This window comes from Pogonomyrmex barbatus, unplaced genomic scaffold (assembly GCF_055798465.1).
Source record: "Pogonomyrmex barbatus isolate J1 unplaced genomic scaffold, ASM5579846v1 scaffold5, whole genome shotgun sequence".
Classification (NCBI taxonomy): domain Eukaryota; kingdom Metazoa; phylum Arthropoda; class Insecta; order Hymenoptera; family Formicidae; genus Pogonomyrmex; species Pogonomyrmex barbatus.
In genome coordinates this window covers 9,978,869-10,002,608 of record NW_028297149.1, presented here as the reverse complement: position 1 = coordinate 10,002,608, position 23,740 = coordinate 9,978,869, and the positions used below count along the sequence as shown (strand labels likewise).

The following is a 23,740-nucleotide window of genomic DNA, read 5'->3' as shown; positions in this document are numbered from 1 at the left end:
ACGCCGAATGCGCTGTCAACTTCCATAATAATTTTAGCCGTCTTTCACTATGCGATTTCGTGTATCGGCTGAGCTGCATGTGTTTGCTGAAAAATTTGACATTTGCGCAAATAAAGTTTCTTTTATTTCGAATGTAACTGGCGGGATGGATATTCCGGTTCCGGAACAGTTTCGTAACGGTACAAAACGCGAAGAAAGTGAGACTGTACGCCGAAGAAAGTGAGATCGTAGCATGACGAAGAAAGCGAAACGGGCAAGGTTTAATTAAAAAATTGAAAGTGCGCGAGGTCACGCCGAGATTATACGGCAAGATCTTCCCGCAAGAAGAAACGGAATTTACGGAATTATCGTACAGAACTGTACGAGCGTCCAAATGCCTTTACAGAAAAAAATAGTCTTAAATTAAGACTATATATTCTCATATGTGAGCAAAAATATTATAAACTTCATATAGAAGATTTTTAATCTTGAATTGAGCAAAAATAATACTTGCATCAAATTCAATCAAGACTAAAATTTGTAAAATTGTAATATTCTTGCTCGCTATATGAGAATATTTATCTTGATTCGAGATTAATTTTGTTTTTATATGAGAATCGTAAACTTGAGATACAAATTTTTATCAAGAAAAAGAGAAAGAACGTCGCATCGCATTATTTCTCTAATCGCTTTCCTAATGTGTGTCGCACACATTATTTATCGACATATAAACGATAGGTGCGAGGATTTGCCTCGCAGGAAATACACCTGCTATTTGACGTTTTGACTAATAACCTGACGATAACCTGACGATTAATCTTAAGAAAGCGCGAGAAACTAAAGGAACTAAAGGAATTAAAGATTGCAAAAAATCGCTAGCAGTTTGAATCCCCGTGTGCTAAAATGTGTATGATTTATGAAGAATATTAAAAAAAAATAGAAGTTCATAAAATATATTTTTTATAGCGATATATCAAGTGTTAATTCAAAAATAATATGATTTAATACAAATACAAAAAAGATACGAAAGGAAAGATACAAAGGAAGATACATTGAAAGAAACGTATTATAAAATTGCAAATTTATGAAGACCAGTCCGGAAGATAAATTAATCGCAATAACACGATCGCGCTCGTTATTTCCAAGTGATTCACTTCCTATCCTTTTTGATTTTCCCTTTTGCAATCTTCTTTTTAACAGCACGGACTTGGTGACATATAGAGAAATAATTAGAGCGACAATCGTACATATGAACGTTCGAGTGAATCATAAGATATTATTAGCGGTGACTGATTGAAATGAATAAAATGATCCTTTTATCTGCCACTACAGCTCATTTGTAAGGGTAGGAATATACGTTAATTTGCAAGCTGTTATGATAAAACAGATGACAAGTACGTGCAAGTTTATATATCTCTCTCGATTAACTCGAGCATGATTGTATTTTATATAAAATGCGCATCCTTTATACGCTCGCTTTAGTCGCTTAGCACCGCACTTCGTAACGATTACGTTGTTATTTTATTAGCAATAAATGTATCATGTACTAACTCCACGACTCACGCTGACTCACTTGTATCCGGTGAGGATATTTAGGAGCGTTGACTTTCCCGCACCAGAAGGGCCCATAATAGCCGTCAGCTCGCTGGACCGCAGTCTGCCGCTGACGGACTTGAGAATTGTCTTCACATCTGAAAACGAAGTGAAACCATCAGACCCATGTGGATGCGAAAGAAGAATCTTCTACTAAAAAGTACTCCCTCTGTCGTAACATTCTGAGATAACACATCGCCAAAAGATATTTTCGAAAGATAGATTGTGCGAAAAGTATTAAAAAAGTTTTAGTTTGCTTTTTATCTTTTTAACGCGAATACATGAGATGATGCAATAAAAAGTAATACAGAATATATTTGTTTATTATTTGATAATTTCTTTTATTAATAATAAATATATCGCATATCGCAAAAAACAAACTTGTATAGATGCATGTTGTATATCATCTATAATAACAAATAATTAAATGTATTAATGTACACATGTGGCGATGTGCTTGATAAACACTCACTGATTAATCAGCATTAAATATTTTATTTGTTCGATCATCAGTCAAATATTGTTAATATTGACCGTCGTACCGAGATGTAAGCGTAATCTCCGAGTTTTTTTTTGTGACATCAATTACTAATAACATATCTCGTAGATATCAGACATGACAGAGAATAGAGCAAAGTCCAGAATAAATAAGCTCGTTATGTTGGATAGTCAGTTCGTTTGTGTGATTCACATAGATGTAAAACCGGAAGAGCAACTTTAATTGCTAATGAGTAAGCTGCGATGTAAAAAGCTAAAATATTGCATCATTTCAAACTTATTAATTCCAATTTTTGATCAATTATACAACAATAAAAAAAGAATAAAATATTTTTTTATACTAATTAAACAATTAAATAATCTGTGTATTTTTTCAATTGATATAAATTCATCATATAATGTTTGACATTACAGATTTTATTCTATCTATTGCTTTTTTATTAAAAAATTAGAAATTCGAATCATTGTGCATATTTTATTATACATGTTATCTGATCAGACGTGAGAAGCGTAATTAAAACGAACAGTGTCTGTTTTACACATCATGAATAATAAATGTTTAAATTAGAAAAATTTAAATCAGAATTATAATAAAAGAATTTCGTTGTATTTTCGAATAAATGTCTTTTTTTATCATGTCAAAGATATAAAATATTTGTTTGCTACCAAGCATTCTAATATTCTTAGAATGTGGCCTATGTTTTAAGCTATAAAATTTCTTCTAATTTATTACTTTACTCGTTCGTTTTCGACTTGCTCGAAGAACAGGTTTCATTTTTTGCTGGTCAAAAACAAACGTAAAAAATTGCTTTTCGAAATACAAAGTAAACGTGCAACCTTGTTTCACTTCCAATGTGCGAAAAAATTTTGCTACTTCTGTGATAGAAACGGAAGAATTTACAAAAGCAAAAGAAAAATATCTCTTGATATATACGACAGAAAAAAATTTATTAGTTTGATACGAAGAAGCGATAATGATACAAGGATACGATTATTAAGCTCGTACAACTTGACTTCTCGGCTTTATAACTCTCGATTTCACTCGTGTTCTTATTTCAAAATCATAAGTAGATGAGAAGATAATGGTGGCCAAACGGCGCTTCAGCAATCGCGATCTCCTAAACGGGAACACTTGATTTAAAGTTAGGCTATTATTACAACGCACGTGTCTGTCTCGCGGAAAAAGACAAGTACGTTAACCACAAGACTTTGCATGTCTGTTTCCCATGTCACGAACTGCATAAACAGTGAAACAATGGGCCTTACGCGTGAGCTCGACGGAACGATTCTCAGACTGTCGTTCTTCGACTTTAAAACTTTACACTCAAAAGTATAAATAATTTTAATCACACAAGGGAAAAATCGAACGTCTCTTAATATCGCGCTCCAAAATTTTGTTTTTTTTTTTTTTTTTAATTTTAATAAGTGAAAAAATGTTCGAGGAATATTTATATCCTTTTCCAACAATATAGATTAATTTTAATTATTTATTTATTTTTTATTTTTTTCGGTTCTAAGAATTGAAAAAGGATAACAAATAAATTTGAACCGAAGTTAAAATAATTTAATGGAACGTTAATCTTCGAGACTACCGGATTGCGTCGCAAAAATATTCGCTCGTGTAATTGTTATCCTGTAAGTATCGGGCAAGGAACTACTGTTTATTTTCATTCATCTGACCACCCGGATAAAGTATTTCGTACGAAAGTAACAGCGGGATAAATGTTTAAAGACGCATTCCGCATTACGTTCACGTGCGCGTTTCGCGTTAGTGCTGTTTTGCCATAAGATCGTTATGTATGCACGTAAAGTGGCAATTTAACAGTCTCCGAGGAAGATAAGTGCCATCGTTGTCACGTATGTGTCATCCATACGAGTATCCTTAATCTGGCCACCTGGTTGCTCGTGCATAAATATTTTCGAACCGAACATGAGGATGCATTAAATCGTAATGACACAATAAGATGTTATTTCAATTTTAATTCAAGGCGAACCAGTTCCGAACCGCTTTTACGTAAACGTATGCCGAGACAGCACTTGAAAATTCTAGGATGTAGATCGAGCGATGAAAAGGATCGTATGCAAATCTCTGCCGCATATAGATCGTTCAAGATCCATAATAATATAATTAATTAAAAGCCTAAAGTGAGATGAGATATTTTAATTGCCGATATACCTTTGCTCTTTGAAACGATGTCTGCTTGTTGCATTGCATGTATTTTTTTTTTGTAATCCCAAATCTTTTTTTTTTTAAATAAGAAATCAATTATTTCAACAAAATTTACCTGTTTAAATTAAATGACGAGAAGCTATGAATAAAAATTCTATTTTTTTACTGACTGCGACATTGTCCGTTTAATGTAAAAAATATGTCTTTTTGTCTTGACCATTATTGTTGTTTCTAAGAAACTCGATAACATCCTTTTTTGGGGCACTCCACAGGAAACACACGATTTCTAGAGTATCCTGTATATTCCGGAATACTGTATATTCCCATACTGAAATACCCTGTAGTTAACATTTATTGCCTCGTAAGATAGTTTCGCTATGATAGTTTATCACCTAATGACGTTTATTGCTTGAGTGCACAATATTATGATCGTGAGGACTATGCTGTATAACACATTGAGCTTATATAATTACTTTTTTATGAATCAATGTTGCCCTATGCACATAAATATGACATTATAGAAACGCGAATATCGCCGATCATAAATTATTGCGAGCCTATCTAACTCGGATTTGTCATGCTAGTTATAACTGGGCCAAATAATAACCATTAAGCGTTAAATAATAATCGTCTCACTAATCAAACAGAGACTTTGTACAAGTGGTTTCTTATATATTAGGTGGTACAATGGTTCGTAAATAAAATTAGCATTGTGATTTTCGAAATTTACCATGTATAATTTTTATCGCATCTAAAGGCGTGTACTCATAGCACGGATCAGAGTGCGGTCATGTGTTGCAATCGGAAAGCGGGTTCTTATCGCTCGGGAAGAGAGCGGTTTGTTTGAAGAAAAAGCAAAATCTAAAACAAAGAGCAAGTACTGTTGACCCGGTCTTTATTTCTCGAAAACGTAGGAAGCAATGACCCGCGCATACTGACGATTGCTCCGTCAGTAACAAGAAGCTCGGTTGATGCGATTGCAGTAAGCATCCCCGTGAAGAAATCCGCGGTACATAGACTATTTCACAAGAACTTGGAAAGTCGAGAACAAAATACGATGAATCATACATGGCGAAGGTCGTCCGGCATGGGTAATGTAGGTCAGTAGGCTTCTGTTATTTGCTACTCTATTACTTTAATCGCTATCGATAAATCGTTCGCGACTTTCTAAAATTATTACGTTACGTACGCGGAGATAGGGGAAAAAAAAAAAAAAGTAAAAATTACCCCCCACGAGAATTTCGACTTGTAAAACATTAGAAAATCGAGTAATATCGAAAGTTACATCGAAAATTGATATTATTAATTCATGGATCTTGTTTGAAAAAAAAAATTTATTTCGGACTTCAGTAGTCGGTACGGTTTACTGCGCAGTTCGCCTGCGTAATTCCAAGATGACTGTTCTCTCTTTGTAATACTTAAAGATACAAAGTAAATATCTACGTCTGTAATAACGCCCACGTGCCCCTAATTGCACCATTGTTTGCCGTCCGATTGAGCACGCACGCAGAATATGATCGACTCGAACGCGCGGGTCTTCTGGACGGAATCTAGACGCGCTTAGAGAGAAAGAGATGCGAGTCGAGTTTGCCAATTTCGAGTCTAGAAGAGGCTGCGCGACTTATTGCGCAAATCGCGTATTGCAAAAATCTCGCTATGACATACACGGCGGTTTACAGCACTTAAATTATTCCGGTTGCTCGTGCTGCCTGTGTACGTATGCGTGCCACGTCCACGTATCTTTCTATGTAAAGATGTAAGAAGCAAGTAAGAGAGAAAAAGAGAGAGTCGGACCGTCGAGATCTCAAAATCCCATGCCCGATTAGTCGCTATGCTAAACTTTCTTCGTACTTCACTTCGCGTGACGCAATAACGCTCCACTTTTCATCGAAACGCTGCGATCTAATTTCGCAAATGTATTGTGTATCGTAACATCAACCGTGACGAGCAATTCCATTTGAATAAGCTGTTTTTTATTCGCGCACCATTGATAATTTCATCATAAGATTTACGATAATCTTGAGAAATCTCCGATGCATGAAACTGGTCCTTGTTATATGCAGGCCATCTCGAAGAGTTCCAATTATCACGAAGAGAACATTGAATTCTTGAGAAATTGAGTTGCCCTCCGAGCAAAATATCGATCGTTTCGTTATAATAATTTTATGATAAAGAAACGTGCCAAATCTGTCCAAATTTCGAAATACGCGTTCATTCGCGAAACGGTATTTCACTTCTCAGCTCATTATTCTTATTACACATTACCGATAAACGTCATTATTCTTGTATATTATTGATAACGTTTTAACGAATGCAAGGAAAATGATAATGGTGAGTAAGAATATTCGATAAGAGGAATGCTATGCGTTCGATAAATCATGTTTCATTATAGAGAGATATCGCAATTGAATAGTAATATAGGAATTTTCAAAAAGAGAAGAGAAGAGAGAGAAGATTGTAATAAAACATTAGAATGCAAAACGAAGCACAAAAAGTGAAGCACCGATAATGATACTCATTGTTCCGTGAAACAAGTCGTTTTTATGCACATCGAAATGTATCATTCGCATATGCGATATAGTCGTATTATTCGAAATACGTCTTGCTTTCTAAACCAACGGAGAAAATATGACCGGTTAAATTCTTTATTACAAGGCACAAATTCGAAAAACGTAACCCGAAAAACGTAAACCGAAATACAATTTGTGCTTTTGGCGATGTCTATTTAAGCTGGTATCAATATATTAAATTCAATATCAATTTATTATTATGTAAAATGTTCCTATATATAGATTTGGTTAAGTACTAATAAGTTGATTCGATCGAGCACTTTGTTTACTACGTAATAACATTCCTCTTGTGAAGATTTTTGGATAAGACAAGTGAAACTGATGAACAAATATCTTCTTGTTATTCTTCAATAGTCTTCGCTGGTGATCTTCGATAAGAAGATTCTAAACGAAAAAAATAAAATCTTCAGATTTTGTACTCACGAATGCATACACCGAAAGAAAAAAATGCTGTTGAATCAACAGCATTTTTCTAATTGGAAATAATTTTGTTAATTCAATGACATTATTAATGAAGATCTTGATTATTAAAACAAGAGCATGATGTACTCTTTCATTAATAATATCATTGAATTAACAAAATTCTTTCCAATTAATATTTAAACTATGCCGCTGATTCAACAGCATTTTTTTCTTTCAGTGTACCTACGATCACGTGCCGCGATAAAAATTATCTAACACATTGAAGCATGAATCGCTCAATATGAATCCTTTATTTGGACTGTAACAATAATTATCGTTTATATAGCGCGCTTCCTTGGTTCCGAGAAAACAATCAATCTTGCGATAATGTTATGCAGTAAACAGATGATATTTCCTGCTCGACTGTAACTGGTTACAGCATCTGTGGTCATAGAAATGTCCGCCGATCGTAACGTTTATTACTGAAAAAGAGAAAAACCAAAGGAAAAAAAAAATGTGACGTGCCATCATCCGGTGCTTAATTGCCGTCCTCGACAGGAAGATGAGTATCATTACGGACACATCTCCAAGGTAACATTATTAGAATAACGTGATAGTGCTATGTCCTGTATAACATGCCCAGCTGTATGTTCAAATGGCGTTCTCAAGGCTGTCAGAGTTGATTTTCAGCCTCTTCGAGACGAGATACATGTTATAAAAAATATTTTTATTTTGACGTTTGTTAATACGATAAGGCGAGATTTATCGATATCACGTATCTTCGCGATCTGTTACTCATTCGATTCGCATTCAGCTGCTTCGGTTCCGATCGATTTAATCGACTAATTAAATATCAATTAAATATAACCGAATAGTAATATTGAAAGAGGAATAGAACGATAATCCGCAGGCAACGCTCCGGTGAAACGAAGTTTATAGCGGTACAAAGGAACGCTTTATTTCGCTTTATTTCATGGCTCGAGATAAGACGAAACAAAGACTTTTCGCTGATGTTTACCGCTCGATATTATTATCGGTCGATTACGCCTCGAATCAAGTATGCATTTCGAGCAAGGCTTAGAGAGGAATAACCCGTTCCTCTTCATCTCTTGAAAGAAATTCTATTTTTAGAGTTGGATAAGATAGTTTTCTTAAATTAATGATCTATAAAATTAATTTTAATTAACCAGTCAAAACTTATTTCAATTATGTTCAATTAAAATCAAATTAATTTTGAAAAGCATCATTTATATTTAGCTAAAATGTAATTTTTTTAAATAGAATTCTTTTAAGTTGTTTTTCAACCCATTAATTAGTCTTATTAGTTCTAATTTTGTTTATTTCTAAAATATTTTTAAATACATATAAGATATATAGATTTGTTAATGAAAGTTCAATATTCTTTTGCAAGGTGTTAAGTTACGCCGATGTAATTGCCGTTCCTTGAAAATCTCATTTTAGATATCATGTTGTAATTGGCCTTCTTGCAAAATTGCGATCACTAAGCTATTCATAACAAGCACTAAATTACTTCTTATTACGAATTCTTCGTCGAAAGCTGAACGAAACGTGCACGATTTTCATATAGCTTATAAATTAGAATGTCAAGTGGAGCTGACGCGAATAAAAAATAAAGAGGTAAAGGTAATTGTCCATAGCGATTGCTAAACGATTTGACTCAATCATAAATTTTAATAATTTTAGCAAACAATAATAAATCAATGTCAATTAATGACTCCGATCAATTTTCTCATGTCACGAAAATTGATTCGTTGCGGAAATATTCGCATGAGTTAAAAAAAGATGAAAAAGGCGAGAGAAACGAATACGTCCATATTCCCAGTCTATAAATAATCAAAATACGATCTATGAGCATATATGTCCGTATCATAAAATATACATACAGCGAAATGTCGTATATCGCAAATATAGCCTGACCGCGATACAAGAGACATTACGAAAAATTGATCGCATTTATATCGTATATGATATCTGACTTCCTAGTATTATTGTTAGAATTATCGATCTAGCATACACGGTGCATTGATACTGAACAACAGGTGGCATTATTTAACTTGCGTTTGAGTCATTCGTCAGTCATGCGGCTTCCTAGACGCTTTTATGTTTAAAGTATGGACAAGTGTTATTCATCGGTTGCTTATCTATGTTAATAAGTCGCTATTTTCGAAACGGAACGAAATGTAATTTACATATAGAAGAGAACATTTACGAATTGCGTTTTGCGAATAGCAAGTACAGACCGGCCTTCCTTCGAGCAAGATGTTAAGACGGCTAGACCGCGTTATCTCTCGCATTACCGATAAGAGAGCCCGGGAATGTACTCGCGGAAATACATGGGAGTGTCTGTTGCACATTGTTGCTGCACTGTGCCGCATTTCTTCGATGCGTTTGGCATGCGAGCGTGCACTTTCACTCGGCGGTCAATGTCAGCGGAAACCAGTTTGCGACTATTTATTGCGCGTCCGCCGCCTGGTTCACGCACGCGAGAAGCGATAGAAAAACAAAGGACATCCTAAACTTGTTTTGAATATTCCGGACTTGTTTTCCACAAGCAAACAACCTGTAAGATATTCGTAGTTCCGATGTTTCTAAAACAGAATTCTCTGTCATCGCATTAACAAATATTCTATATAATTGGATTATATATAAAACATTCACAAAAAAAAAAAAAAACTAAATTTTACTCCTGCACAAAGAGCACAGTATATATTTTTATTTAAAAACTTTAAGTCAACGATGTGTTTTACGCTTTCCTGCGACTTGAAAAAAATAATATATGCAGCTATTTTATCTAAAAAAATTAATTAAAATCCGTGTTGTGAAATAAATTTTCGATTGAAGAGAAATGGAAGCGAGAAAAGTAAAGAAATAATTTAGTGATCTTTAATAAATAATTGTAGAATAATTGTTTTTATAAGCATAATTATAGAAATATAAATTATATTACATAGAAATATTAAGTAACGCTCGCAGTTAATATATGATAATAAATCTGTTAAAAAAATTCTTCGACCTACGGAATTTCTCATTGGAACAACTTAATAATGAATTATTATGTTTGATTTTTCGAATTGGGTGACTGAGAAATTTTATAATCTGTCATGAATAGTAATGTAAGTCAATACAATTATAATATTAACAATTACCAGATCCCATGAGTAGCTCTGATAAAAATTTAAAAATTTTGATTTTTACAGAAATAAATAAAGAAAATATCAAATAATATAATCAAATTTCATCATTTTCATATGCTCCTCTCTACTTCAAAAAAATTCATAATTCATTTCTTTATATTTTTCGACTTGTTTTTGCAGTTCATTTGACATTTTAGTGTATTATATTGAATATGGAAATTATCGGAGATTTTATAACACTTAATTATTCAAATTATCACGCGGAAATAAATAATATATGATAATGTATTTCCGAGAAAATGCTTCTTGATGTTCAACAGGAAGATATTTGATTTCCACATATGTTACATATGTTTATTAAACAATTGTATATTAAACAATATAATAATTATGTAACGGAAGAATATTAATAGTTCTTCTCGAAAAAAATCATGCTGAATTCGAATAATAACACATGGGATGCAACACAAGGGCGTGGCATGCTCGCATATCGCTTTGCAAAATAATCTTTCTGCAATTTTATGATCTTTTTTCTGATGCAACATTATATCATACTCGATATAATAATGTATTATCCGACTAATGCCTAATCGGCAATCGGATATTAATATTGCGTTGCGCTCCGATCGTTGGCTTTTCTTTTCACGTAGTAACGAAGTATATATATCGCGGATTTTTCAAGTCTCTCTCTAAAGTCTCACAGTGCCGATTTGCCCAATCGAAGCTTATCCAATTATCTGAAAACCTGAAATATGCGCCAGCCGCGTGTGTGCCTAATATGAAAGTCTCTCAGATCGCGGTTAGATAAAGAATGTAAATTACAACGGTTACGGAATATACAACAGTTAATTAAAATTTTTATACAACTCGGCGATATTTCCCAGGTATTAAAAAATTGATTTCGACGTTTTACGCGTGCGTAAAGGATATTATTAGCCGTCATATAAGTGAATTGATATATCTTGTGATTAACTAATGCACGCCGGCGCTGTTCAACGAGATGAGGAGTCATATTGATTCTTTGAAAACTAATAATCCGTGAAGAATGCACGATAATAATCTCCAGAACATCGTGTGCATCGCCTATTTAAAAAATGATGTATTTGCAACGCAAAGCTTAAATTCCAAGGTTCGGACTGCGCCGAAAGCAGATATGATCACGTCACGCAACGCTCCTTTTGCTGTGCGTTAGATCGTGAAAATCGTTTTTCTAATGTGTTTTTTAATATACATGCGAAATAGAAATATTTTAAAATGTTATTACTTTAAGATGTTAGCGGAGATGTCGAATAAAAGAAAACGATATCAAATTTTCGATATCAATTTTCGTTTCTCTTTTTCGACACTCGACTTTTGTAATATACCGCCTTAATCGACACATCTTGTGAAAGAAAGCGATATCAGCGCAATTTTTCCGTTTCGACATTCAACTTTTGTAATAAGTCGCTTTAATCAACCTAACAACTCCCTCGATCGAAAGAGAAGAGAAAACGTGTCGGTCTCGCGAACGAATTGGAGGACATATAAAACTATGACGACCGCGGATCAGGATGTATGTCGGCAATAAGTAAAAATGGAAATATATACTCACTATTTTTGCGACCTTCTCGGACCTTATATGTGAGATCGGTGAACGCCAGATCGACCGGTGGCCTCTTCGGCAAGTGCGTGATCGTCTTCGGCTGCGTTGGCACGATCTGCAGCCGCACCGCCGAGCTTTTCCTAGGTTGCAATAAAATTCCATTGGAATCGTCCGCCGCCGAGGAGCAATTTCCCTCATGCTTCATCTTTCAACGTGATTGCGTTTTACACTTCCGTCTGTTTCTCTCGAACGCCAATCGCCAGTCGTTCTATCGGCCGCGCGCGTTTTTTCCTTGCCTTTCAAGATCGTGGAATCACCTTTCGCGGAGATAACGATTCCGCACGATTTATTTTTCACAGCCTGCAATATTGCGCTCTCATATAATGCAATGCACTACTACTTTTCGTGCCAGCGTGTTAAGAATATTTTTTTTTTTCGAAAGGAAGAAAAATTTAATCCAAACTTGTTCTCAGGAGCAAATTTGATTTCAGTCAAATCTATTTCGTGGAATTAATTATTTAAAATTAATTAAATTTAATTTATTTAAATTTTACATGTTTCTCTATTTGCAAGCAATTTAATCGTTTAGTTCAAGTAAGATGTTGATATTCCGTTTAATAATGATTTGATAGCAAAAGATATATTCAAAATAGTATAGAAAAAGTATAATACTGAGAACAAGCTAATAAGCAGCAATTGCACAGCAACTAATAAACAGGAAATTATTATATTTATACGATATGTATGAATTTTTTTGTTGTGAGATATAAAATGTAGTTAAATCGTGATTAATAATGTGCAATCTGAGCCACTTTAATTAATTATTAAAAATTCATTCAATACTCGGATTATTAGAATATTACACAAAAATCGCAATTTAACTCTAATTTCATGTTAGCATATAATGCAATAGGGAAAAAAATCGTAAAAATCTAAAGCAAGATATGAACAGGATGTAAACGTAAGATCAACTTGCAGATCAGCGCTTTTAAAATAACACAAACAATTTGTAATCAAGTTTATCAATGCACATCACTCGCCAATTTTTTTCACGATTTATTCGTGTGCCTTACACTAATACTCAAGGCTCATACAATCGTCTTCTTTGTGAGGAATTTTCACTCCGCACCGATAAGAATACTTGAGCCGTGCTCCGATAACAAAGCCCGCGACAGAAAAGACCGTCGGGCAGCGCGTCTGAATCGAGAACGTTTAGAAAATCAATTTCTCCTTTTTTTTTTTTACTATTCTAGCGAGTCTAACGGTGAAAATCGTAGGATTGAGAAAACGCCCCTCTGCGAGAGACGTTCCTCCGCGGAAAGGAAGGAAAATGAATGTTGATTGATTCTTACATCGCCCGCCTTCTTTGTCGTCGCCGGAGGAAAAACCTCACCGCCGGAGGAACACTACCGAAGCTAGCTTTGAAATGTAACGAGGCGCATCTCCGGAGCTCCGAAATGATTAGCGGGTACAAGGTGCCGGACGAAACGCGCTCGATCCGCACGGTTGCACGTGTCGCGGCGCACTCCCGAGCGCGTGCAACGCTACGCGGCTTTTCTCGCCGGATGCGCTCCGATAACAAAGCCCACGGCAAGATCCGGTGGGGAAACGATGGGAAAAAGAGAGAAAGAAAGAGAGAGAGAGAGAGAGAGAGGGGGGGGGAGCAGTGCCGTGTCGTCGCACCTTGCCTCCCTGCGATGCACCAACCGCGACTGCTCGAGACCAACTGAGTGAGTTAAAAAGCCGCTGCTGCAACGGCGAGTCCGTCGCCGTTGACCGCCACGTCTCTTTTGTCTCGCTTCCCCCCGGCCTTTTTACATTCGTGCGATCAAGGAAGAAGGCATCCATGGTTGCATACGGGAACAACGGTATCGACGGATCAAAGTCTGCCTGGAAGACGGTAACTAACATCAATTAATGTCAGTAATATCCGGGGTGGCGACCGCCCCTGATTTTATCGTGATTTTTTTTTTCGTAATTTTTTTTTATCTTGATGGAAAACCAGAAAGCTGCGTGTGATTTTGTCCGTAAGTGTTGAGAATTTAACGAACCCTTACCGCGATGTCTTTTAACGAATCGCGAAATAAACTGACATCAACTTCAAAACTGTCCACCTCGAATCTAAGTGAAACAGTGGACTAATGAGCTCAAGGAATTGAATATGAAAGTCACTTTAATGACACTTTGATGACACTAAAACTCAAAATTATAATACAATGCGTTCTCAATAAATTAATAAGACGTTAATGGTTAGAGCCTTGAACCATCTCACGTAAATGGCTTCAAAGAAATACATCTGTTTGTCGCAATAGCTCGCACAGAAAAAGAGATAAAGAAAAAAAGACTCTTGAGGCGGGTATTCATAGTCTGTCCTTATTTCGAAATCTTAAGTTACGCTTCAAAGTGTTAATAAGGCTCTGATAAGTTTATATCTTAAACCTATGATAAAACAGTCTTAAATATGAGAACTATGAACTACAAATATCTAGGATTTAAGACGTACATAAATAAACCTATAACATAAATAGATCGTAAATTATACAAAATTGAAATACTCAAAAAACGTAAACATAGTCAAGGATTTCAAGATGGTGATGTACGCAGCAGTTTATGAAAAGCGCTAATTTGTTCAGGCTTTAAAATTTCCGATCAACATTTCTTGAACAACCTTTAGAATTAAGATATATTACATGTGTGCTAATGAAGAAAATGCCAATAATGTTTTTCTCTATTTTTTTTTCGTTTAATCACTCGGAATGTTCGATTGATAATACATCACGTGATTTATTACTGCTAGAAAGATGGCGTTCACGTGTACCTGTATCGAGTCTGCAAAATCGTCTATCATTAAAAACAGTTAATTAATATCATGCGATAACAGACAACGATTATGCGAGCAATTATTGGCAATATCATGCATTAAGAAGTATGCATGATATCGAATGATTTTTTTTTTAATATTCGAGCTGAATACATATTCTGAACCGCAGTCTGAACTTTAAACTCCCATTAAAGTGCTAAGTTATTAAGATAACATATCGTAACGTAATTCTTGATACAAACGATAATGAAGTTGTTGAAGCTCATTGAAATTGCTAGGATTCGTAATTTGAATGAGATGATTTTAATGATTCCGATGAAAGAACATATATCTCTTCATGTGTTTGAGATAGACTTGAATGAATACAAACGGAATTATGAATACACTTGTGCCTAGCATACTCTAAAAACGTTCGGAGAATATTGCAAAAATAGATTATGATCTGCCCCCATATTCGAGATATATAAAATTATATTATACAAAAAATGTACAACATCCAATTGTTTCTCAGTACTAAGAATGTATTTTAATATAAATATACAAAGAAAACACTATAGTAAGTAATCATGACTGCGTTTATTAATTTTAAAAATTTCCGAAGCTATGTATGGGAGTTAGTTTACACGTCAAACGCTCATTCATAATGCAGAAGAGATACAGACCGGCTATTATAGTTTTTAAAGGATTACCATTAATCAACAATGAAAATCATTAATGCAACTGACGCAAATACATAATAATTTAATCAGAGTTCAGGAATAGATTAACAATTATAAATTCTAAAGATGAATAAGCATGATTATAATTATCATGATTAATGTTTGTATTTTCTAATATCTTCGAATTATTATTATTATAACTGCTGAAATTTTTCGACAGCGTATAATAATGTTAAGAATAGTAAAAATAAATAGCAAAACGTAACTAAAAAAAAATTCTTTAAAAAATAAAAATTTCTCTGTATTTTTATTTATATCTCTTAATAAGAATAAGGATACAAATATTGAGATTAATTGTACACTTTGATAAAAACCCGTTTGACGTCAATTGAAACGTGTATTCTGCACGAATATACGATCACCGGAAGACTGAACAGTCAAGCACTGATTATAAACGACGTGATCTGAAGCGAAATTCTATTTTACGTCACGGACACGCTTGTCCGTTCATTAAATGCAACTTATATTTTTTGCGCGTTTGCTCGGGAACAATGCGTTGTTGAGACCGGCATATTATTTCAAATTGAAGTTTTGACACAATATAATGTCTTATATATAATATATAAAATGCAATAATAGGAAAGTAAAAATAGTAATAAAATAATAAAAAAAGAAAAATAAAAAAAGAATCGAAATCGACACATGCATTTTTTTCAAAATCACTAAAAAACATATATAAATCTAAAAGCAGATATTAAAAGCAGATTATAAAAATCTACGTAAATGACTTTTTTTGGACTGTTTTTTTAAAATAATCGATCGAACAAGTAAAAAGGTTGCCGAAACACGACAGCGAGTTTTTTCAGCAAATTAATAAATAAAACAATTATAATAACAATTAATCCTTAAGAAAGAAAGGATAATATTATATATAATTATTATATATAATCGATATCAGATTAAAATATCCTTTTTAATCATCAGAATTTATATAATTTGTTATATCCGCATTTAATCATTATAAATGTCATCAAATCAGTCCACAGAGCATGAAAAAAATCTGATAAAACATGCGTACATTTAAATATCATTTTAAAGGTAGTAAATTCGCCGAAGAGCACTGTCAAGAAATTTGATGACGCACGTTGAAATTACTACGTGTTTTGTCTGTTAAATCGTCAACGTTGCTATATGCATATGCCCGCGTATAATATAAAATAATTTGAATGCGTAAGATACATCGTGGCACGAACCATTTTTTTTTTTCCATTGAAGCTACTCAAAACTCTTACGAATTGAGAGAAAAGCATTCAAGGAAATAATATATCGCTTACCTCATACGATTTCATTTTACCTTCGTTGCTATCTCGTTTACGTAACTAATAATAATTCATCATGCAATGAGAATTATGAGGTAATCTTCTCTTCGTCTCTTTAAGTCACAGTACGAGACGCAATCGTTTGTCTATTTCGATTTGTACGAAGACGAGATTTTTATTATTTTTAAGGAAGGAAACCGAGAAAATTAGAGACGATAGGTTTTTAATTTCAATCTTTAGTTGCCGATAAGTTCAGAAGTGTTTCGTAATAGCGGAAATTCTGTGCACGCTGTCGCGAACGTGATTCTTTTGCCGATAGCTATCTTCTCTTAGCTGGAAACCTCACGACAGAATTATACGCGGAAAAGCATGAGCAATTGCAAAATCCGCAAAGAAAATTAGATAATTAGAATTAGAAGTAGACAAAGTGTAATCTTTTCGCGTTTCCTTCTGGAAAGCAACCTAGTAGAACTGTAGGTTGCACAATTATTTCGAAAAGCAGAAAAAGTAGGAGAGTAATTATTTTGTTTATAAATGCTCTGACGGAGCTGATAATTGCTATTAATTTCAGTATAATTTTTTTATCATGATTATATAATTAAATATATTTCATATGCGTTTCTATTATATTCCTACAGGATGAATATAATTTTATCATAATTTATCATATAATTAGACGGTTCATGTCTTAATCTACTTTATAAAATATTCTAAATAAAAGAGATAACGAGGATATTTCACACACATACACACACACACACATATATATATATATATGTGTATAAAATACGAATCTGTATCTTACATTATGAATATTATTAAAAATTGTACATTTAACGCCCCGGAAAAAGATAAGGAATAAAAGTTCTGCGAACAAAATAAACGAACTGTTGAGCACGGAAATTTATCGTCAAATAGATAAAAATTTATGCTAACTCTTGGACAACTTGGACAACTTCGTCCGTCAACATTCTTATTTTTCTCAAATGATTTATCGAGAGCGGAAGAATCTCTTATTTTTATAAAGAGACATATGAATCGCAAAACCTTGATGATAAAATGAACGAGCGAGCAGTTTCTTTTTTAACGAAAGAAGTGTACGATATGACTACAAACGCGTACATTTCCATTCGTTAAAGACATCATATTCTTGCGGAATAAATTTCCGCAGAATCATAATGGCCTATTGACTGATTTCGTGAATGAACCACGAATAAGCTATCGAAGTGAACATCGCTTACACAATAAGGAAGAGAAGTTCAAAGTCCGCTCAAACGAGTCACCAGTGGACGTGATATCTGTCTATCAGCCGCGAAGAAATTTCGCTGGCGTATTTATTCGATCGTGGAGAATTGTCGCGTTCTTGGTTTCTCGATATCGCAATTGATGATGTCAATTAAAATCCGATGATAATTCATGTACGGCGTATCAAACGCCGCAAGGCCCATTTCGCTATAAATATTCGCTTGTGTGACGCGAGAAGATAACACAAATTACAAAATTTTTGGGAAGGGAGAGAGAAAGGAGTGCTCGCGTTATACCTAATTGGCAATAACTTTAATTTATATTATATTTATATTATTTAGCTTTAAATTCGTAAATCACCTAAAGATCATGCGTGTCAATAATGCACATGCCAGTGGACTTTGGCTGGGTCAGAGATGAGCGCGCGAAACGAAAAATGAGAATTCCGATGACGCAATTTGAACAAAGTATATCATAAGATGAATTCTCCTCAAATGTATTCCTCAAATGAAGTTTTCATTGTCTAGGTAATCGCAATTATGTAAACTAGCAATTGCAAACACGTGCAGCGAATAGGTGAACGCCACAAAAAAATTATCTCTAATGACTTGCCAATCAAGATGATGCTTCGTTAACTTAAATTCTAAAGATCTGATACGTGGGCTCAAACGTAGTTTTCGTAATAAAAAAAATCTAATAAAGTTCGAGTTGTTTTTCTTTTTGGGAAAAAAAGGATAGTCGATCGAAAAAAGATTTTTGTATTTGCGCAATGATTCAACTGATTCTGATACAAACCTGCTATTGTCTCTCACAAAAGAGACCTATCATTTAACCAAAATAGAATGGGTCGTATAAATGATTATATCTTACCACGATTGCGCAAGAGATGTTATTTCACGTTAACCATCGATCTCGAAATTATAAAAGGAATCTAATGATGACCTTTTTTGATTCTCTACGACGAAAATAATATCTTGAGGGGAAAACTGTGCGATACTTTGTAAATTATATAAGTGTAACATTTAATTTCATCATGAGACAAATATCCACTTTATTTGCTTCTTCGGGAGATGCTTTTTTTCCATCACCACGGAATACGTATCTTGCTCAATTATCATCGCGTACAGAAGCCTTGGTGATATCTCTTGATACCCGTTCGAGAATCAATGCGTTACGGATGAGATAATGAAGAACGAAGTATCAAGCATCAAGTAGGTGCAAAGTGCAGCAACGATGTTTATAATCGTCCATAATCGTTACGTCGATAATACACGCGGTGAAGTTTCCCAGATGAGAATACAATCAGCTAATTTTTCTCATGATTACAACGATCGCGGCGAATTTCGTAACGCACTTCGCGATGCACTTCTAGCATCTCAAGTGCAAGGTCTCACATCAAAGAAAATCGAAGAAGAGGAATAGTGACTTGACTTCTACCGAGACATTTTACGTAAATATGACACAAACTGATGACTCCTCTTTACCGTCGATGTTTGTCATATCTTTTTCTTATCACGTTCTAAATTGCCAGCAATTTTCTCAACAAGACGCATAAAGTAGAATGAAATTATTGACATGACAAAAAAGAATTAATCTAGTCTCGCTGGTAAATTAAATTAGTAATTTAATACTATATATAATGAAAAACGATTCCTGGCAGCTTTATTAAGATCGAAGGTTTAATCATTGGGAACAACAAAGTTCAAACTCCGAAGTATCTCGAGAATTATTCCACATCGATTATCAAGTAGATGATTTCATCAGCGATTATTCGTATCAATTATATCATAAAAAAATCATAGCTCTTTGATCAAGATTATTAGTTTGAATCACAAAATTTTTATAGTGCTAAATCAGTATATGTGAAATAAATTGCTTTCAACTCGGAATAATATAAAATATAAATAAGTATGTATAAACAAAATATATAATTAGTTACAAAATTATAAAATTAATTAATTATGAAATTAATATACAGTTACTGTCTTTACAATTATTCAGTTTATTAAATATATGTTATTTTGAACTTTGTGCTCTCAATGCTTTCACGATCAGCTGGAATGATTAAAAAGTTGTCAATTCCAAAGTACTTAAACGAAGTCCAATCAGTATTTTTTCAGAAACATTTACATTATGCGATTAGAATATTTAACGTCATATGTGCGAAAATATTGTTCGATAAAAAGGAAATGAAAACATGATCAAGCATGTGTACGGGCGAGGGTACTTCTTTGATAACACTAAGTCAACGCTGCCAAAACACGACGATAACGATGATCGATATTATAGCATTGCTCTAATTGCGCGATAATACTCTAAGTGAGTGCATTGCATTGTCTTCGCAGGCTGTGAAGTTTTATAAACGTTCGTTTAAAGAACGCCGTTTTCTGAGTTACCTTGTTATCCCACATCTTGTTATCCGTTTATTAATGTTACGCGGCAATTTAGGTCGTCGATATGAAGCTTGAGGGATACTCATTTTTATTCCTTATCTAATTTATAGTATACGTACAGTTGGGAAGGATAAGGAAAATATAACAGAAAAATATGTATTTTTAGAAACTTACCCATTGATTCCGTTACTAAGCAGACCATTCTGCATACTATTCTTCCCGCCTTCCACCATGATCGAAGCTACGTTGTTCGACTTACAATATGTACACACAACTGAAAATAAAAAAAATAAAATATTAACAGTGGAAAATTAACAAAAGATTAGACATTCCCTGGAAGCAAGAATGTGTGATAATTATCATATTAAAAAATTACTTATTTATTGTTGAATACTGGCAAAAAAATATTATAGTCAAAGGAATAAGAATAAAAGAGAAATAGATCTCGCAAGAATAATATGTAGTTCTAGATAATAAGAATAATTAAATACGCGAGCAGAAATTATGCATATCCTTAACAGACGACGTATTTTTCGCTACGTAATCTGAAAATTCTAACATAGTTGCTTTAATTACCATTAAATAATCTGTTTTTTAAAAACGTGTATAGTTGATGTAAATTTATTTTACAAAAACCACGTTGAAATATCATACAAAAACCACAATATTTTTATATAATTAAATAAATTATTCAGAATATCTGATTTAACAGATATGAGACAAATTAAAATTCATAAGGCAACATAATTACCTAATTATTGTTTATTATTAATTATTATTTTTAATTATTAATTTACAGATAGTCTACATTGCAAATGTAGACTATCTGTAAATTAATGGCTACGAGTTTTATTCATCAGCATAAATGAATCGATTCGTATTTTCGGTTTTTTTCCCTGTTCCTCTCGATCGCTCTTCGTTTTCTAATTACAAATGTTATTTCATCAAGGTTGATGTAACTGATAGATGAAGTTCATGTTCAGCACTGCAGGCAGAGCGCTTTGTAATATTGCACGTTGCACCGGCGACATTCGCGAGGGATTGCGAACGCGCGTAATTCAATTTTCATTTACGTCTGATTACGGTAGAGTTCACGGGTACGGTATTATGTATGGAGAAACGCGAAGTACGATCCATTATATCCTCAGCATTATCGCAATAATCGGCGGTAATCACACGCGGTTTCATAATATCCCTTTTCATCACCTTTTTCGCCGCGTTCTCCGCCAGACGACTCCGAATAACTGGCGGTTCGTTGAAAACGCATGACGATATTCCTCAACATTTATTCGAATTTAGCAAAAATAATCGCTGCCTCCAAAAACGAAGAATATATGCAGCTTCCTGTTTAACATGTTTAAATTATCCATCAATGAATATATATAAAACATCAGCGCTCACATTATCTTTGCTTGGCAAACCAGAAAGGAGATAAGAATTTTAATTGCTCATACCGGTTCTACGCCGATCGTTTTTTTTTTTTCCGCCTCGATCGAAAGTATACGATTATGATATTTCCACAATGCGAGCGGAGCAAAGTTCAGCAGAGGGATTTCCAAAGTTATATACGTACAAAAATATGCTTCGTGCTCCATTAAGATTTTTCTACTTGTGGCGCGAATATGTCGGAAACGTGAAATTATAGGGAAAAGTTATACTGCGAACGCGCGCCCCTCAAAGTGCAACGTGCTGTTTTATCATAAATTGCGGAAAATATTTCGTGCCGGTTATTTCTCTCGACCTGACGCGGTCACATGTGCAACGCATTTCAGCGAATAGTAGCTGCATAGATACCGTTGCAGCTGGTACAATATAATGGCCGAAACACGCCTGCGATGCGCTTCGTGTAATTTTTATACACGCGTGCTATTAAAATATGTTGCTTATCTTAACAGACTTGCTTATCTTTCAGTGATATTTACAATGCATCTATAACGCCATGTGACAGAAGTTACATATACATTATATATATTCTATAAGTTTTAATTCATTAATCATTTCTCTCTACTTATTTTTAGTTGATGGTGTAATTTTTTTACAAACAAAAGAATTCGATTATAAAGGATTAATAAACCGATTGTGTGAAATATCAAGCCATTGATAATGTCAACGGAATGAAGTAGAGATGTATCTATATTATGTAAATTTCAATTGTATTCAATTGTATATATACTTTATAACATTATATAATTACACGTATAATATTAATTATTTATGTCTATGTATATTTTTTCTCAACTCGAACGCAATATAATCTTCGCAATTATATCTTCTTATTCCCGGATAACCTAAAGTTTCGCCCCAAGACATTTCTTATCAATCCAAATAATATACATTTTTTCCTTCCAACTTTTTTTGATAAAGCGGTCATCAAGTTATTGAAGCGCACATTTCGAGCACATGGTCGCATTGAGCACAGCCCTGCATAGGGCTGTTCTAAAACTTTTTATCTAACGTTTTGTCTAATGTATATTTATTTCATTTTAAATACGAGTATACATCAGTTGAACTAAAAAAAAAAAGAAAACATCAATAATTACCCGAATTGCGCCGCGTGCAAGTCCGACTCTTCGCGAGTCTCAGCGCTTCGTGCGTTGACCGGTGTGCTTATTAGCACTTCCCAAAGCCGGGCCGGAGGCGATGTGCGAGGATGGACCGAGGATGGACCCGTGGCAAGTTCTCTACGACAACGGCACTCTCTCACGCGCGTGCTAATTCGCGACGCGACATCGCGCACTAAGCTCGCCGATCGATCGCGCGCCGGTTACGTCTTCTAATCGGCTCGAACCTCGGCGTCCCCGTTCGCGGAGCACGGATCTTGCGCAGCGGATTGGCCGCCGATAAAGCCTTCGACGTCGGCAAACTTTGACACTCGCTGCTTCTCCCGGCCCCACCAAACCACGAAAGGCGAACGCGGCGGCCGTCCCGTTCACCGTTCACACACTGCGTCTCTAATCGCGCGTGATTGTATGGGTGCATGACGGCGTGCTTTGACAGCGAGTCAGCTGACCGACCGTAGCTTGATAATCGTAACGCGTGTATGATATACACGCGCGCGCACGTGTCCACAGATATGGATTTGTAAAACATACGCGCAAGATTGAAATTCGTTAGAAGAAGAGAGACGCGTATCTCTCATGATTATTTGGAGCAAAGTTGGGGATGAACTTTAGATTATGCGCGAGGAACGACGTAATTGCGACGTGATTATATTGTTTTGAATTAATGAAACGATATTTCTGACCGACAAAAGTGTGTGAACGTTGATAACGTTGATTTTACATGTAACTTATTGTTTTTATCAACCATCGGTGTGGTTGCTAACTGCTCGTCATTGAAAAGCTGATGATTCTT

The 23,740-nt window shown here is 34.5% G+C and overlaps 1 protein-coding gene across 4 annotated transcripts in view; it reads right to left on the bottom strand.

The window, feature by feature from the left end:
* The window catches only part of LOC105427472 (ATP-binding cassette subfamily G member 4), a 32,434-nt gene that overhangs the window by 8,569 nt on the left and 125 nt on the right, over positions 1-23,740 (bottom strand). Inside the window, exons 1-4 of one of the 4 annotated variants that reach the window (XM_011639211.3) lie at positions 22,927-23,448; positions 20,561-20,660; positions 11,959-12,089; positions 1,553-1,670 (exon numbers count right to left, since the gene is read on the bottom strand). In XM_011639211.3, the coding sequence (XP_011637513.2) occupies positions 1,553-1,670; positions 11,959-12,089; positions 20,561-20,619 (308 nt within the window). In that variant the 5' untranslated portion in view covers positions 20,620-20,660; positions 22,927-23,448. Of the gene's footprint in view, positions 1-1,552; positions 1,671-11,958; positions 12,310-13,301; positions 13,615-20,560; positions 20,661-22,926; positions 23,449-23,740 lie in introns of those variants that run through there. The other 3 variants (XM_089081643.1, XM_089081641.1, XM_011639209.3) reach the window with 3 other exon arrangements.